Source organism: Zalophus californianus, chromosome 15 (genome assembly GCF_009762305.2).
Source record: "Zalophus californianus isolate mZalCal1 chromosome 15, mZalCal1.pri.v2, whole genome shotgun sequence".
NCBI lineage: Eukaryota > Metazoa > Chordata > Mammalia > Carnivora > Otariidae > Zalophus > Zalophus californianus.
This window is the reverse complement of record NC_045609.1, coordinates 80,470,505-80,488,747: the sequence shown is the minus strand read 5'-3', so window position 1 is coordinate 80,488,747 and position 18,243 is coordinate 80,470,505. Positions and strand designations below refer to the sequence as shown.

Sequence of the window (18,243 nt, the reverse complement as noted above, 5' to 3'; positions counted from 1 at the left end):
CTCCCAGGCATAAATCACTGAGAAAATATTCCAATCATAAGACCATCACCTCTCTGGCTGACTTGTTTCAGCCAGCCCCACCCCCGTCTCATCAGTATGGTGAAATCAGGGGCAGGATGGGCTCTGTTCGATCAGCAGAGCTGCAGAAGACTTCGTCAGTCTAGTTGCTTTGCTACCTTCCACTTTTCTTCACAAAGGCCACAGTTTGCATACCTACGCATCCCATGGAACTGGTCATTATTTTGGGCCCCGGCCTGGGTTTTGAAAAGACAGGCATCAGAACACAAAGTTGCTGGGGCCCTTATTTTGTCTTGCTTTGCTAAGGGTGACATGTTCAGCCTCTTTTGGATGAAACTAGAAGTGCTCATGGGAAGGGCTGTGTCCCAGCTGCAGGCTGCCTTCGTTGTTACTGGTTGCCCAGGCCTTGTGTGATCTGAAAACAAAGAGAAGAATTCATGTGCCTTTCAGGGAAGCTGGGTGGACAGAAAGGGCATGAGCTCTGACCTAGATCAGGTTCACGGTCTCTGTCATCCCCCGGCACCTGTGGTCTTGAGTAACTTGTGGAAATACTCTGTGCCTGGCTTTTCTTCTGCCTGAAGTGGAGATAAGAGCTTCCCTGTAGAACTGGGACTAAGTCTTTCCACTCCTGTATCGCCCTTTCCTAAAGCATCCCTGTGAGATGACTCAAGCCCTCCCTGTGTACCTGTGGAAGGTCCTGGGTCTCCTTTCCCCTCCTGCCCCCCGGTATTTCTGGGGCTGCCTGGGGTGGTCGCCTGCACTTGCCAGGGGGTTGCTTTCTGCCTCCCGTTTCCCGTGCCTTCTCCCAGCGCTGCTCCTCGTCAGCTCACGCCATCATCCCCCTTCCCCCTGGATTTGAGAGCAACAGTCCACAGATGCTGATTCACATGAGGGCTGACTGCTTGAGGTTTGGGGATAAAAACAGGGTTTTGTTATGCTGCCCATAACAGAGAACTACACAGACCTGACAGTTAACATTTCTGTCCCTAAGACTCCTGGTCATCCCAGTGGAGGGGATCCATGGCCTGCCGCCATGCTGCTGAGGCTGTGTTCTCTTCTTTCCTCTGCTTCCCATTTCTTGTCTGGCTGTGTCTTCCTCTGACTTCTTGTCTCTTGGGCTTCTGGGTTGGGGAAGGGGAGTGAGTGGGATTGAAATATCATTTCTTTTTTATTTATTTATTTTTAAAGATTTTATTTATTTATTTGACAGAGAGAGAGCACAAGTAAGCAGAGAGGCAGGCAGAGGGAGAGGGAGAAGCAGGCTCTCCGCCGAGCAGGGAGCCCGATGTGGGACTCGATCCCAGGACCCCGGGATCACGACCTGAGCTGAAGGCAGCTGCTTAACCCACTGAGCCACCCAGGCGCCCTGTCATTTCTTTCTTTCTTTCTTTTTTTTTTTTTACATCATTAGTTTTCAATATGGTGTTTCATGATTCATTGTTTGTGCATAACACCCAGTGCTCCACGCAGAACGTGCCCTCCTTAATACCCATCACCAGGCTAACCCATCCCCCCACCCCCCTCCCCTCTAGAACCCTCAGTTTGTTTTTCAGAGTCCATCGTCTCTCATGGTTCGTCTCCCCTCCGATTTCCCCCCTTCATTCTTCCCCTCCTGCTATCTTCTTCTTCTTTTTTTTTTTCTTAACATATATTGCATTATTTGTTTCAGAGGTGCAGATCTGTGATTCAACAGTCTTACACAATTCACAGCGCTCACCATAGCACATACCCTCCCCAATGTCTGTCACCCAGCCACCCCACCCCTCCCACCCCCCACCACTCCAGCAACCCTCAGTTTGTTTCCTGAGATTAAGAATTCCTCATATCAGTGAGGTCATAGGATACATGTCTTTCTCTGATTGACTTATTTCACTCAGCATAACACCCTCCAGTTCCATCCACGTCGTTGCAAATGGCGAGATCTCATTCCTTTTGATGGCTGCATAATATTCCATTGTGTATATATACCACGTCTTCTTTATCCATTCATCTGTCGAGGGACATCTTGGCTCTTTCCACAGTTTGGCTATTGTGGACATTGCTGCTATAAACATCGGGGTGCACGTACCCCTTCGGATCCCTACATTTGTATCTTTGGGGTAAATACCTAGTAGTGCAATTCATTTCTTTTTTAGATAGAGACCAGGAACTCCCTCCCCCTCCTTTGTCCCATCCTGGCTTGATGGAGCCTTTTGCCTTTCAAAGCCATGAGTTCCATGAGAAGGACTCTGTTGCTCTCCTGGAATTCACGTGGGCTGCACTCCTTCTTCCTTGTCACTGTTCATCTGCTCTTCCATTGCTGATGCACAGACCCCCCCCGAAGGCGAAGCAAGAGCCATTTGTTGAGTGCCCTTACATGGTCACTGCAGAACAGATGTCATTCTCCCCACTTTCACCTCCTTTCTTCTTCTCCTGCCCTTGGTTGGACCGTTGGTTCTGTGGCTAACTCATTTCTAAGGTCATCAGTCCGCACGGATGGTGGGAGGGTGAGCGAGAAGGTGTCTCATTTCTTCTCATCCTGGTTTTGTTTTGTCCTCTGTGTGTTTCCTGCAGGCTGTGGCTGCTCTCAGGACCTGCTGATGGGGATAAACCTCTACTTTTCCAGAAACCAGAGTGCCTCCCTCTCATGTCTCCCCCTTGTGCAGAGGACTCAGATTTGGGGATGAGAGAGCAGGTCACATGGGGAACCACAGATTTCCCTCCTGCCCTGGGTTCAGGAACACAGCAAGAAGCCTCCCTCTTACTATACCAGAGTAGCTCCGTTCGGCAAGGCGGGCGGTCCTGCCCCGGTGGGCCTTTCTATGGGGCATGCCATGACTGACTGCATTGGGTTGAATAGCGTCCCCCACCCCCGCCAATTCTTGTCCATCGGGGACCTCGGAATGTTATCTTATTTGGAAAGAGGGTTGCAGGTGTGATCAGCTAAGATGAGGGTGGGCCCTAAATCCAGTGACTGGTGTCCTTAGGAAGAGAAAACAGAGAGACAGAGGGAGAAGGCCATATGACGACAGGGGCAGAGATTGGCGTGATGTGGCTACAAAGCCAGGGGTGGCCATCAACTGCCAGAAGCTAGGAGGAGGCCAGGAAAGCTCCTCCCCTCGAACCTCGAGTGTGCACAGCTCCTCCCACACCTTGATTTCAGACCCCTATCGTGCACAACTGCAAGAGGGTACATTTGCTTTAAGCTGCTTAGTTTGTGATACTTTGTTCTGGCGGCCCTAGAAAACTAGTCCACTAGAGACCCAGAGATGGCATAATGTCCCATAATTGTTCTCAGCCCCAAGGATGTGGCTGGCATTCACGACGCCCTCTGCCCTACATTTCCGCCTTCGTTCCACCCTGGTGATAGGGCATAGCATCGCAGCATGAAGTGGGCCCCTTCTCAGAGGTCTCCCAGCCCCAGAAAGTGTTAACTTTTTCGTAAGTAGTCTTTCTTGAGTAACTTGATTGGAATCTCTATCCATCCGTAACCCCATTCATTCATTCCTCACTCCTGCATTCATACATCAGACACGTAGGATGTGCCCGTTCTGAGGCAGGGCCCTGGGATTCTGGGAGAAGACAGACACCTTCACTGCCCCCAGAGCTCTCGCAGTATAACCAGGGAAGCGTGTCAGGCATCCTTACCCCATGGGAACCCCTCTCAGTTCAGGGGGATCCAGCCTTGCTGGGTGCTGCCTCTTCTCCCTGCAACTGAGGGCAATGTGCCCTTACTGAGCTTAAATAAACTCGTGGTTTCTCTTCTTGGTCCAGCCGCTCCATGTTGATTATTGGGGAACTGTAGAAACATCAGCACTTTTGACAACTGTCTTTTCTGGCGATGTGTCTCTGGTGGCCTCCTCGTCTGCAGAGGAGGCAGGCAGCCCTTAAAAAAAAAAAAAAAATGAGGTGAAACTCGTGTAACGTCCAATGAACCATTTTAAAGATACACGTCAGTGGTATTTAGCATATTCACAAGGTGTTGCAATCACCGACTCTGTCTGGTGTCTGAACTTCATCGTGGACCCATAAACCCACCCACCGGGGCCCATCGAGTCATCACTTCCTGACCCCCTCCGCCATCCCTGTGACCTCTAATCTCTGCCTCTATGGATCGCCTGCTCTGGATAGGAATGTCAAAGGCATTGTGAGCCCAGTGATTCTTGATTGCATGTGAGCCTCCTTTCCAGCAAAGATAGCCTCTCCTGTCCCCACTGAACGCCCGCTCCCATCAAGCAAGGTCCCCAAAGCAAGCAAATAGCAAAGCAGAACAGTCCAAGAATCTTGATACCATCCCCCCCACCCCGGATTTCCAGGAATTCGGTTTGATCTGGAATGATCACTGTTGTCTTTTAAAAAGAGCCCCGTGGAGTGAGCTGGCGTGTGTGTGGGGATGGGAAGAGCGGGTGTCCATGGCAGTGAGGAGGCAGGAATGTCCCAGGTTCCTAGCAGTCTCCTAGGGCTGCCGTAAAGAGTGCCCAGACCTGGGTGGTTTGGAACAATAGAAAGTTACTGTCTGAGTCCTGGAGGCCAGAAGTTCTTTTTTTTTTTTTTTAATTTTAAAGATTTTTATTTATTTATTTGACAGAGAGAGACACAGCAAGAGAGGAACACAAGCAGGGGGAGTGGGAGAGGGAGAAGGAGGCTTCCCGCGGAGCAGGGAGCCCGACGCGGGGCTTGATCCCAGGACCCTGGGACCATGACCTGAGCCAAAGGCCGACGCTTAACGACTGAGCCACCCAGGCGCCCTGAGGCCAGAAGTTCTATCTAGAGCTAGGCGTCAGCAGGGCTGGCTCCTTCGAAGGCTGTGAGGGAGAACCTGCTCCCTCTTTCTACCCCAGCTTCTGGGGGGGGGGTCACCTCTGGCAGTCTTTGGTTTCCCTGTCTTGTAGATGCATCACCCCATCTGTGCCCTCACCTCCACAGAGCCTTTTCTCTGCATGCTTACCTCTGTGTCTGCACCCGCCCCCCCTTGCTAGAGACACCAGGCATAATGGGTCAGGGCCCGCTCTAATGACCTCATTTTAACTTGCTGACCTCTGTAAAAACCCTCTTTCCAAATAAAGTCCCATCCGGAAGTGCTACGGGTTAGGACTCCAACATGTCTTTTTGTGGGGGGGACATAATTCAACCCCCACAATGCATACATAATCAGTAGACAAATTCAGGCAAAGCAGGATTTTAAATAGCTGAATAAGAGAAGAAAAGTCAAGGGCATGGTTTTAGGCTCTACACGCCCTGTCGGGAGTTTGTCCCTGTAACTAAGGTGTTGCGGAAGGAATCGGCTGGTGTTCAGGACATATGACGTGTGAAACCACACACTCTAAGGGAAGCAGGAAACTGATTCTCCCAAGCTCCATCTGTGAGGATAAAGGCCTCACAGACTGAATCAGGACTTACGTTTCAAATGTCAGAAGCCCTATTCTAATTAGCTTATGGGGGGAGGGATTTTGGCTCACATAAATGAAAATTCCAGGGGTGGATCTGATTCTGACTCTGGCTTCAGGCAAGAATAGGTCTCCCCTATGTCACGGTCTTCTCAGGGAGTCAGGCCTCCCCTTTTGTTCATCTCACAGACAGGGAGACCAACACCCCAAACTCATTCCACCATCTGAGCAACTCCAGGGGAAGGAGACTCTCCTCTTATCTCTGGGAGGAAAGTCGTCTGATTCCCAGCTTGGATCCTAGGATCTTGGGATCACCTCTGAGCCAGTGACTATGGGTAGAGGATGCTGTTTCATGCCTGAACCTCAGTCACATACTCCTAACTGTGCATACTAGGCAAGGCAATTTTATCTGAAACATCTGGAATAGATTCCCCACAGGAAAAGGGGGTCTTTTGCCCACAGAAAGAGGAAGGGGCCAGTAGTTTGACTAATTGCCTGGGATCGCAGACTCCGGGCCCCAGGAGGACCAGATTCGGTTCTTGCTCATCTCTTTACCTGCAGTACTAAGCTCTTAATAGGTTCTCGGTAAAACTTCATCTAATCAGAATCAGTTGATAAAGAATTATTTGCTCCAAATGTGGGCAATGGGAAGTTGTGAAGAATACTGACCTGTGGTTTTGAGATAGTTCTGAAACTTGTACCCTTGTCCTTAGGCAAATTGACTAGTCTTAAGGAAGGCAGAACATTGCCAAACGTGGAGCTCCTTTGTACTTAGAGTTCTGAGTTTTTCTTCAATCCTTTTTAAGAACCTTGAAGGCATAACTTGTGTTTGAAGGCAAAGGGGCTTTAAAGAGTTTTGGAAAGAGGCCCCTGGACTTGGGGAGTGTTGAGTAGCTCTTAGAAAACATCATATGGGTAAACGAAGTGTAAATTAATGTGAAAACTATGCTTTACCTTTGCCTTGAGACATACAGGTTTGGAAACCCAAGGGGAGGCAGCTTGCCTGTGGCCAGCCCACACTCCCAGAAGGAAAGTGCTTGAAATGTGTTGGGGGGGGGGGGCTGTGCAAAACCTGATCGGCTTCTGCTCTTTCCTGGACAAAATGGCAGCCTGCCCTCCTACTTTCTCCCTTTCAGGGATAGTCCTTGTTTCTCATGGTATTACTGGCAAATAATACTTTGGTGGATACTAAAATCTGGTTTGTTGGCGTTTGGGTCTCTCTGTGATTTTCAGCGCATTGCATGGAGCCACAGTTCTCAAGGGTGAAGCCAGTGCAGGCGAACCCTGGCAAGGTCGGTTACGGCGGTCATGGCCATGGCTCGGTGGACGGGAGCTGTGTGCAGTGTGCATCCAGGGCCTCGTTCCTGCCGGCAGCATGCTTGGTTCTTTAACAGAGTGCTCCTCAGACTTCCGAGCCTGTGGAGTCAGCGGGGATTGTTTTTACTGTGGGTTCTGATTCAGTAGGTCTGGGCTGGGTTTACAGGCAGCTGGAGTGCTGGTCTGAGGAGCACCTTTGGTGGCACAAAGCGGGACCCACGGCTCCTGATACCACTCGGAACAAACGCTCATCCCTCTGTCACCCACCCCTGCCACTGCCTCTGGACTCCCCCTTCGAGCCTCTTGGATCAAACCCACAGCTGCTGTGGCTTCAGCCTTGCCTGCAGGGGTCTGGGTTAGGAGAGTCACCTGTCGAGAGCAGTATGTTCTCTCTACGTCAGGAGCTGGCCAGGATTTCTGTCTTCCTCGTCCAGTTGGAGATGCCACGGGGCTGGCTGCGGCCAGGGAAAGACCTGCGTCCAGGTCCAGGGAAAGCCCTCCAGGTTCACTGAGTGCTCTTCCCCTTTATACTCCTCCTCAGTCTTCTTCCCCAGCCTGTCCTTTGAGGGTCCTCTCTTCTCCTAATTCTGAGGGTCCTTTGTTCTCATAATTATATAAACAACAGGGCTTACATGTATTAAAGGAAAAGGTCAGTTTATGTGGGGAAGAGAATCAAGTCAAGAGCAGACCTCTCCTCCCAGACCCCTGAATCCCAGTCCCCATAGGTGACCAGTGTTAATATAGCCTGATCCTGCCTGTTGGGGTCTCCGGCTCCAACAACAGAAACCCCAGCCCCCCTGGCTTAGTGAGTAAGGGAATTTGACAAGTCACGTGATTGGAAGTAGCTCCTGATGTTGGTGGGGTTCTTTCTGTCCTCTACTCCGGAGAGATTCTCACTCCTCTGTGCCTCCCTCCCATCTGGACCAGGAAGAGTGGCCAGGGTGTGCTGGGCTCTGACTGGTTGCCACCAGTCACGCTGGCTCCCTGGGCTGGGATGCGAGGTCTGTTTCCTGGAAGCTTTGGGGTGATTCCCAAACCACACAGGGTTTCTGTTAGGAAGGATGGAAGTGGACTGAATGCTGGATGAGTAACTAATAGTGTGCACCATACTTCCAGAAGTTTCCATTTGTGTATAGAGTTGTGATATTCATTCAATGATTCATTCATTCACTCACTCATTCATTCAGTGCCAACAGTTTGCCAGGCACATAGATTATTCCAACTAACACCAACCGAGAACCAATGAGGGAAGTACCTTTCTTCCCTGTTTCCGGGTGAAGAAACTAAGGCAGAGACTGCTCCAGGGACTTATCTAAGTTCACACCGCACTTAAGTAGGAGAGTGGAGATTTGAACCAGGCATTCTGGCTCCAGGTCCATCTCCACCACTGGCTAATTCTGACTCCTGAGATGCTTCTCGAAAGTTGGCTGTCTCACCTCTGTGCATATGTTAGAAGCTTGCTTGAGATTGGGTTGTGTCTCCACATGAATCAGGCAACGTGGTCAGCCCTCCTAACCACCCCAGGAAGGCAGGGACTGTTTCCTGACCTTACAAGTAACCGACTTATGTGAGTGCATTCAAAACCGTATTTCTATCCCTAGATCCAAATAACTATTATCATCGAAGGAACGAAATGACCACCACTGATGACCTGGATTTTAAGCACCACAACTATAAGGAAATGCGCCAGGTAAGCTCCAGAATTCTCAAAGAGCATTATATCCTGTGCCCGGAAGAACATAGTTTTTTTGTTTGTTTGTTTTTCTCTCTAGAAATTAGGATGGTGTGTTTGGGATAGGAATCTGAATGGTCCTTTTGGTTTTCTGAAGCCACACTGAATGCTTGTGGTTTCTACATTGAGAATGCCTCACTGGGGTTCCAGTGACCAGAGGAAGGCTCCCTATCCAGCAAATGGTTGAAACAGAATCTGGACCCAGACTTTTCTGATTTAATAATAGTTCTTAAGATTCACTGTGTGTTTGAGTGATAACTGACTTGAGGATGTTAGTCATAGGCAGAGTTAAAGAAGAAAAAGGATCTAGAACACCACCGATAAAAGTCATAGCTGGGAGCCTTCATGTAGGACCCATGTTAATTTACTACCTGAGCAGTTTACCTGCATCAGTGTGGTCAGCCCTCCTAACCGCCCCAGGAGGGCAGGGACTATTTCCCGACCTTACTGATGGGGAAGCCCAGTCACCAAGGAAATCTAGAACTCTACCCCTTGTTATTCACTCTCTGATTGTCCGTCTTGGTTATGTCACGGAATCACCTGGGGAAATTTGGAAAAATATCTGTACCTGAACCTCACCTCAGGCCACTTTTTAAAGCAGAATCCTTAGGAGGAGGGCCTGGAGGTCTAAATTTTTAAAAGCTCTCCCTGCGTTTCTAACGTACGGCCAGGCTTCAGAACTACTGACTGATACCTTTCTAGATCTTAGGATTTTAGTGCCGTTAGGAGCAAAAGTCCACCCCAGCCGAGATCGTCCCCAGATTTAGTTACAGAAACCAAGTAATTCCGAGCCGTGGACAGTGTTTGCATACTGGGCCCGAAGGGGAGAAGGGACCAGCCATTTATGAGGACAAGCTGAAAGAACAGTGTCTGTGCTGAGTGCTTTGCCTATAAAATCCTGTTCAGCCTTTGCCCCCAGCACGGTGCTTGGAATGCTTGGGGGACACTGACAAATGAGAAATCCTTGGATACCTGAGAATCTGTTTGAAGAGACAGAATGGAGAGATATCCCCACGAATGCATTTACAGAACAAGGATTCACCAAGAGCAAATTAGCAAGGCTCAAAGCAAGGGCTCATGGGTGCCGAGAGAAGGAGCCAGAGGCCCAGTCCAAGTGCCGGAGACATTCCTGAGGTCGGAGCAATTAGACTGAGCCCAGAGGCCTCTCCGCCTCATCCCAGGGAATCAACAAGCCCTGTTTGTCTCAATGTCATTTAATCTGAGACACTCCCACAGAGCTTCCAGACACCTGTCAGCTTAGACTTAGAGGTGGAACATGCTAGAGAAATTGTCTTGCTGTCGTGCTCTTTAGAAATCAGGATAATGTGTCTGGACCTGAGGTCTGTGAATCATCCCTGCTGCTCTGCATTCTCTGGCACTCATATGGCTCAGCTCACGCTTCCATTTCACGGAGCACTTGTGGGTTAATTCAGCTTTGCTTACTGCACATCTCGGGATATCTTTGCGAGTCCAGAAACTGGGCAAATATCCACTCAGCTGGTGCAATTAATGTCAAAAGCAATGAATCTAAATGCATTTAAAATGAGCTACTGCACAGAGACTCTGGGTAGCTGGTATCTTTAAATAGTTGTTCCGTGTAGAAAATCGGGGTCCTTGCAGAAAAGGAGAACTAGTGGAGTGTACTTCATTTTCCTGGGCAACTCTGCTCACCATCACTTGGTGATGTAGAGCCAAGGAGACACTTGGAGTGGCCAGTGCAGCCCCTGCAGGTGATGGTGGGTGACCCCAGGGCTCCTCAGACCTCAACTGGAAGCCGTTCAGGGGAGCATCTATCAATCCCGAAGGGTGTTCAAGCCGGAAGTGATTTGCCATTTGGATTCCTGGCTCCTGGGGATGAAAAAGAAGCCAGCATTTTTAGTAATTCCCCATATGGAGTCTGCTGGGTTACTATAGAAATCTTTCTACTTCAGAAAAAAAAAAATGTTAGTTTATCCTAGTATTGAGAGAGACATTTCCAACCAGCCAACCAACCAACCAACAAACAAACAAAACAATGAGAAACAGCAGCGGAGCAGGAAGAGAAAAGAGAAAATAGAAAAACATGTTGCATGGGAAATGCTGAGAATGTGTGCAGGAAATATTTCCCGAGCACTGACTTAGAAGGTGCTGTTCTCCTGCAGGGGGACCCTGGCGGGTGGCTGGGAAGGGAAGGAGATGGCAAAGAGCAGGTTTCGCATCACTGATGTCGCGGGGCAGAGTGAGGCCACCCCTCCAGGAGCACTCCAGCCTTCACAGCATGTGTCACCATTTCTGATTGCTGGGTCACCTCTTTGTCTATACGCATCTCTTTCATTAGGGACCATGAGGGCAGAGACTCTGTCACTTTGTCATAAACCTGTAACGTGTACTAGATAAATACATACTTCAGAGGTCTGCCAGGGGAGATTTTTGGGGGATGGGAGGGAGAAGTGACCGGCCCGGTTGGCCTGGTTGGGATGGGCTTTGGATGCACATGGGGTCGGCTATGATCCGGGGCCTTTGGCCAGCCTTGGGCAGGTGGAGACAGAAGGGAGGGCACCCCAGGCAGCAAGAGCAAAGGGGTGGAAGTAGGAGCAGAATGGCACGCTTCTGGAACAGTCTGCTGGGAGAGAAGGCTTGCTTGAGTGCTCGGAGAGGCTTTTGTATAGCGTCTGAGAATCAGAGGAGGTTTTATGTGGCAGAGCAGTGTTCTAGGGAGATCCGTCTGGAAGGCTTGTGGGGAGTGGACTGTTGGGGACGGCCGTGGTCCCCAGGAGAGGGGCCACCAGGCCTGAAGACGGATGAGAGAGAGGCAGTTCTGAGGAGGACTGGCTAGTCCTGGGTCTCCTGTTGGAACGAGTTGGGAGAGAGAGAGGGGGGTCTGGCATGCCTCCCAGGAGGGTGGGGTACCATCCACAAAGGGAAGAAAATAAGTGGTTTTGAGGAAAAGGTTCATGATTTGACTTTGATTTCCAGGGCAGCGAAGGCGGGTCAGGGGCGCCAGGCTGTGGGGCACCTGCCGGGGGCGGGGGGGGGGGGGTGATGGTGGCAAGAAGCCGGGGCAGGGCAGCCCACCAGCGGACCCGGACGAGCCCATCTCCTTAACCCTGGGTGCCTCCTACCACCATTCTCCCCTCCTGCTCTCTGGGATTCCTTCTTCATGGGACCAGATGCAGTGCCTGTTTCTCAGGCAAATGAATAAAGCTGGTGGAAGGGGACTTTTTCTCTTCTCCCTCCACCCTTTTTAAAAAACACTTTAATTCATTGGAGAAACAATACTATGTCAACATCAAATGCAAACCCAAAGTCTAAGGTCCATCTTCCCTCTGCCCACTGCCCTCAAGAATCAGCCGTTTGCATTTTCCCCCATTCCTGTCCGGGGTTTCAGTCTCTACATTCACAGAATTCATTCGATTTTGATGAGAGGATGGTGATAATTTTGCCTTGCTTCCCTCAGTTAATGTTGGATCACGAGCCATTTTCCACGCTTTTGTGGAAAATTGTGATGCTGCAGAACGTCCCAGAGAGCAGATGGAGTGTGCTCTTCCCCGCTGCCTTGTGCCCTGGAGCACTGGGACATCTCCCGGCTTAGTGTCCCCGGGGAGAGGGTGAAGCCACCACAGCAAGTGCCATGTGCCTGTCATTGTTGCATCCTTTATGCAGAAGTCCCTTCCTGTATATTGCTGGAAACTGAATTGCTAGAGAAAAGGGCTCTGTTTCTCCCGCAGAGGAGGAGGGAAGCAGCAGAGCCTAGGTTTTAGTAGATACGAGGCTGGCAAAGTGTATTCCCATCTCAGGGATGAGGAAACAGAGTTTCAATGAGGCTCAGACTCTGCAAACCCACACGCTCTCTAGGTGATCGATCTCAACGTGGTTTCATTATCACCACCCCACCCCCAGGAGGCTTTTTAGACACTTTCTTAATTATCCTCTGCGCATTATATTAAATATTAACCAGTAAGATTTTTGTTGGGTAGGGCTGAGCTTTGGAGGGCCACAAAGCATTGCGATGTGTGAGACCTTTAGCCCCAGACAACCAGTTTTTGCCTCTTGGGGGGTGATGTCGCCCCCACTGAGAATGCATGCTCTGAGGCCAGGAAGAAGTTCTAGTCTTTACTGTCACTTTAACCATCAAGACTGCAACTCCAATAAGACATCTTTGACTCTTTTCGGGAATAAGCAAGGTGGGTCACCAGCTAGGTCGTTAATGGGGCTGGTGGCCACTGGGGAAACCCTTCCTGGCATTTCAGGGAGAATTTCTTTCTGTGCAGAGAGAACTGGAAAGAACCTCAAATGCCTGTGTCCTCATTCTCATGTGTAAAGGTGCTCATGACACCACAGCACATGGAGGGAATGTGGCTGGGAGGAAAACGCTAGGATGGCTGGGGTATAAAAAGGTGACTGGTGAGTCACGGCTGAGGCTGTCCCATACCGAGAGATGTCTCCACGGCTAAGTGTGCGTCCAACGGAAGGTGGAGTTTGTGCTCCAGTGTCAAGGTCCTGATCTCAAACACAGGTGGCATGTTGCTCCTGCAGCTGATCGGACGGAGGAGGAGGGTAGGCATTAAGTGACAGCCAAGCTGTGTGCTGGATGGTTGTGTTTGTTGCCTAGTTTAAGGATGACCGGAGGGGCTGTGTCTGCAGAACTAGTCATTGATCTGAACCAAGGCAGTGGACCATCTGCTGCTCAGGATTTGCTGAGGTTGATGGTGGTAGATGAGGATGACTGCAGTCTGCAGGGACTGGTACGTGGGACCCTAAATCAGATGGCGATTGTGCTGTGGCCATCTTCAGAATGGTCATGGCGTGCAGCTGACAAAACGGGCAGCAGAGATGTGCTGGTGTTCATTGCTTTGCTGCACCTTCAGGGACACAGAAGAGCCCTGAGTCCACAGCACCTGGTACCAGCTGGGTGACCCTGGGCAAATCATTAATGGTTCTCGAGCCTCAGTCTCCATATCTGTAGAATGGGGACAATCACCTCTGCCTTACTTACTTCACCTGCAGGTCATGACAGTGAAAATCAGTGAAGAGATAGAATGTGTGGCTAATGCAATAGTTGACATTATTAGTGACACTGTGTCCCTTGGGAAGATGTGGTGCTGTGCACGTGGTCCCACTTCAACCCTGCAGCATGTTATGTGTCCCCATGGTGATGGGCGTACAAGCCGTGGTTCCCTCACGTGCTGTCTCTCCACTGATGGCGGGCCTCTGCTTTTGCCCTGTTGTGGACGAGAGTCCCCAACAGCCCCCCCCCCCCGATTCCTCTCAAGGGCAGCCTGTACTCCTGTGACCAGCAGAGCCCTCCTTACCTCCTTTGGCAGCTCATCTCATCCCTTCAGACCGAAGCTCTCGGTCTAACGAGCTCAACTTTAAATGTAAAATTCAGGAAATAACACATATCGATTTTTACTTCCTCGTCAAAGCCTGCTTTCCCCACCTTTTCACCACGTGATGCACCATTATCATGGCTTCCCTGCAGCCCCTTACTTAGCATCAGTGAACTGGGTCATCAGATGACTCCCCTCTGTTTTGCACCGTAAGCTCCAGGAGGGTGGAAGCCGTGTCTTCCCTCAGCCTGACACACCAAAGATGCTCATTAAATTATGAGAAAAAATTGATATTTGGTAATAAATATTTATTTAGGCAGGGTTATGGAGAGCAAAGGCTCAATCTGTCCCTTAAAAGATCTGTAGTCTTGGGGCGCGTGGGTGGCTCAGTTGGTGAAGCGTCTGCCTTTGGCTCAGGTCATGGTTCCAGGGTCCTGGGATCGAGTCCCGCATCGGGCTCCTTGCTCAGCGGGGAGCTTGCTTCTCCCTCTGCCTGCAGCTCCCCCTGCTTGTGCTCTCTCTCTCTGTCAAATAAATAAACATAATCTTAAAAAAAAAAGCATCTGTAGTCTAGCGAGGAGACAAAAATAAAACAGGAAACCACAATAAAAAGGTAAGCCCACAGCCAAGGAAGGTGAGAATCACAACCCGAAGAGAACATTCCAGGTGGAGGGGATAGCCCTGGTGTTTGGGGAGGGTGAGGGCATGCAGGGGGGCTGTGGGAGGGGACCAGCGGGTGCTATCTTGGGAGCTCTGTGCCTTTAGAGCACGACCATCATTGCTTAGAGCCTTAACTCCATTCTGTTTTTCAGCTGATGAAGGTTGTGAACGAAATGTGCCCCAACATCACCAGAATTTACAACATTGGCAAGAGCCACCAGGGCCTGAAGCTGTATGCCGTGGAGATCTCTGACCACCCTGGGGAGCATGAAGTCGGTGAGGTTACCCCTCTGTGAGGCACCTGTCCCTCCATGTCTTGTGCCTTCTTAAAGAGCCAGGAAATGGCTCCCCTCTGTGAGAACGTTCATGAAACAGGCCAGGCGCTGTCCACTCACCACTCTCTCACACAGAGTCTGCCAGTTTTGGTTCCGTGACGCTCTTATCTTGTGATATGGGCTGTTGACTTATTTAAGGTAGAGATACCTTCCTTTTCTCCAAATGAACCACATTTAATTCTATTCTCCAGGTCTGAGGCCAGTCACACTGGCCAAAGGAAAAAGTGGCCGGAGTTGGTTAGGACTGAATCCTTTTATAGAAGAAAGTTCTGGACTTAAGTTATTAATGGCTTAAGTTAGAGGGAGGTCCCCTATTTTTTTTTTTTTTTAATTTAATTCTACTTTCGAGCATTTCCTATCTTCAGCCATTTCTCATTCAGTCCCTCTGGAACCTGGATTCTCCTCCAGGTCAGAGGGGCTTCTCAGGTTTTCTTTTTGGTAAATCTACGAGTCCTTTAGAAATCCACCGATGATTAAGTCTGAGATTTGTCTGCTTCATTCAACTCTAAATTTGTCAGTATTCCAGGAGTTCCTCTTAGGAGTTTCTTTGAAAGGGTAAGGGCTTGATCTGCAGGTAAAAATCACATTTCCTTAAAAGCAGTAGCTTTGCCAGTGAGAGAAGAAGTATTGTCAGCCCATGCTGGGCACTGATAAGCCCCAACACTGGAAAAGCTGAGCTCAGAAGAGGAAAACCTCAAAGGCAGCCAGCCCCCTTACAAAATTGTGTCGGTGTTGATGTCCCCTGCTGATCTGTTTTCTGCTTCTATTTATCCATCTTTGTGTCCTTGTAAGATTTAATAGGACCTTCTTTTGAGAAGAACGATTGCCTCCCAAAAGAGAAAAATCATTGTTATGGCTTGTGTTTCATTTGTAAATTTTAAACCCTACGCACTGTGTTACTTTCTCCATTCTTGTTAAATAAAAATAAACATGATTACTCAGGGGCTGGTATCATCTAAGAGTTTTCTACACATTTTCTTATATGCCTATTTGGGAATTAAAAAAAAAAGTATAGTGATATAATTTGGGGGGCCTATTTGAAAGAAGAGATAGGGTAGAATTGTAAGTTGATATTACTCGGGTTTTTTAATCCTAAATGGTAAGGGCTGTCCTGCTAGAAGCATCGATATGAACCTGTATTTTTTTCCCGTCTTTGAGTAAAGGTGAGCCGGAGTTCCACTACATCGCAGGGGCCCACGGCAACGAGGTGCTGGGCCGAGAGCTGACCTTGTTGCTGATGCAGTTCCTGTGCCAAGAGTACTTGGCCCGCAACGCGCGCATCGTCCGCCTGGTGGAGGAGACCCGGATTCACATCCTCCCCTCCCTCAACCCCGATGGCTATGAGAAGGCCTATGAAGGGGTAATGATGCTGTTCCTCTTGCTCAGGGCAGCCGGTAGGCCCCAGCCGCAGAGCACGCTGGGCCACGAGTCAATTTCTGTTCCGTATCACTGGCTTCCCTTTCAGTGTCTCTCTGCTGAGGCAGGGAAACTCACAGGGCTCGTGAAAGATGCAAAGCAGGAATTGAGAATCGTGGGTACCCGAGAGGTAGACATGCCAACAAACTGGAAAAAGTGAACATGAAGGAATAATACTGGTTGCATTTTCAGTGATCACAACAGAACAGAATAAAAATAACACTGAACATTGATGGAGCACATAATCAAAGCAGGCCTTCAATTCACTTGTTGCCTATAATTCTTTCAGTACTCCGAGAAGAGTTGTTTTTATTATTCTGATATATTGTTTACATTTCATGTTCTAATTATGACGTAGAGTTTGTGTAGGTTATAGTTATGTATAGGCTATTATTAGTATTATCTGGGAATAAAGTGGAAAACTGTGCTTGGTACCCATCACACGCATGCCTTATAATACAGAATTGTGGTTGTGTTTATGGGTACAGAGTTGGCTAGGGATTTTCAGTGCCCGATTTGCAGGATCCGTTGGTCAGGGATTTGCAAGCCCGACTCATGGGCGTGGCAGGGAGAATAAGTTAACACGGTGGTGGTTGATTTTGCAATGCCGGACTCTTGGATTCATTCCTACACAGAGTTTCATCTGACCAGTCTAGAAGCTCTCTGGGGGTGGGGGGTAGGGGAGAAGAAATTTTAATACTTCTTGAACACTGCCATGTGACTGGGGTGAGGCTCTGCATTCCCTCTTGGGGTGATTTGGCGATATTGCCCACCACCCACCAAGTAGTACTAGAAGATGCTTCAGTGTTCTGGGTGCTGTCTTTGGGCCAGAGGGCCATGAGGCTTAGAGACACACCCAGGTGGGGATGGTGGGCGTGGAGACGGGGACGTCTTGTGTGAGAGAAGTCTGGAAGCCTGTGGGTCCCTCACGCTTGGAATTGTCCCCCAGGGCTCGGAGCTGGGTGGCTGGTCCCTGGGGCGCTGGACCCACGATGGCATCGACATCAACAACAACTTTCCCGACTTAAACACGCTGCTCTGGGAGGCAGAGGACCGACAGAACATTCCAAGGAAAGTTCCCAATCACTATATTGCAATCCCTGAGTGGTTTCTGTCTGAAAATGCCACGGTGAGTAAAAATACCCCGTCATCTGCAGAGCAGTGGAAGGCCAAAGTTAACACCCGCTGGTATTTGCGGAGGATCTGACATTTAAGAACAAGACAAAACTATTTTTTTTTTCTTTCATGTTTTCTCCTAAAGTGGGGAAGTGTGCTAGATAATAACTACCTTTAAAGTTTACATTTGTGGATATTCTTCATAAAAGAGAAATCGTTGAATTAGATTTCTTTACAACCACACAGGGCTTTAAAAACAACAACAACAAAAAAAGCCAAAAACCCTGCCCCTGAATTCTATGTGGTCATTACTATCCTTACTACCCTCAGCTTTGGCAGTGCTATGGAATTGCTATGAAATTGTCCTTAGACCTTATTGATTGCTTGAGAGATCTTAATTTTATTTTAATAAATCCCCATGGATTATTACATGTCATGCTTCTTTGGAAAGAAAAAAAAATGCATTGAATGAGAAATGTTCCCCCCAAATTTTCCAGTCTTCTTTTGCAAAGAATATATGTTGGAGAAAGAATTTTCACAAAATTTTGCATGCCTTTTATTGCCTCCCCTGCCCATAGTCATCTACCTCTTTACCCCTGACCTCTGATAGTATATGTCCTTCAGGAGGGCTGTCTTGATTGCTTGTATGAGTTAGGGTTAGGTTCAGTGGGAACAATGGAAAAACCAAAATGGCAACAGCTTAATGAGGGAGAAGGTTGTTTGTTTGTTTGTTTGTTTGTTTATTTATTTATTTATTTATTTATATATAGAAGGACCCTAAAGGCAGATGATAGAAGCCCGGCCAGATAGAAGCCCCATGAGCATCAGGAACCGATGATTTGTCTGTCTTTCTGCCTCTGCCATGTTAGCATGTGACTTCCATTCTCAAAATCCAAGATGGCAGTGGGTCCAGCTGTCATCTCTGTGAAGGAAGAGGGAAACAAGAGTTCAGAAAACCAAAAAGAAAAAAGATC

The 18,243-nt window shown here is 49.0% G+C and overlaps 2 protein-coding genes across 4 annotated transcripts in view; one reads left to right on the top strand and one right to left on the bottom strand.

Moving 5' to 3' along the window:
- The window catches only part of CPXM2 (carboxypeptidase X, M14 family member 2), a 148,628-nt gene that overhangs the window by 109,790 nt on the left and 20,595 nt on the right, over positions 1-18,243 (top strand). For all 3 annotated transcript variants that reach the window (XM_027596158.2, XM_027596159.2, XM_027596160.2), the window contains 4 exons: positions 8,303-8,391; positions 14,555-14,678; positions 15,901-16,097; positions 17,103-17,282. In XM_027596158.2, coding sequence (XP_027451959.1) covers positions 8,303-8,391; positions 14,555-14,678; positions 15,901-16,097; positions 17,103-17,282 — 590 coding nt within the window. The remainder of the gene's footprint in view (positions 1-8,302; positions 8,392-14,554; positions 14,679-15,900; positions 16,098-17,102; positions 17,283-18,243) is intronic.
- Positions 18,053-18,243, bottom strand: part of GPR26 (G protein-coupled receptor 26) — an 81,016-nt gene continuing 80,825 nt past the window's right edge. The window contains exon 3 of the mRNA XM_027596165.1: positions 18,053-18,191. Coding sequence (XP_027451966.1) covers positions 18,155-18,191 — 37 coding nt within the window. The 3' untranslated portion in view covers positions 18,053-18,154. The remainder of the gene's footprint in view (positions 18,192-18,243) is intronic.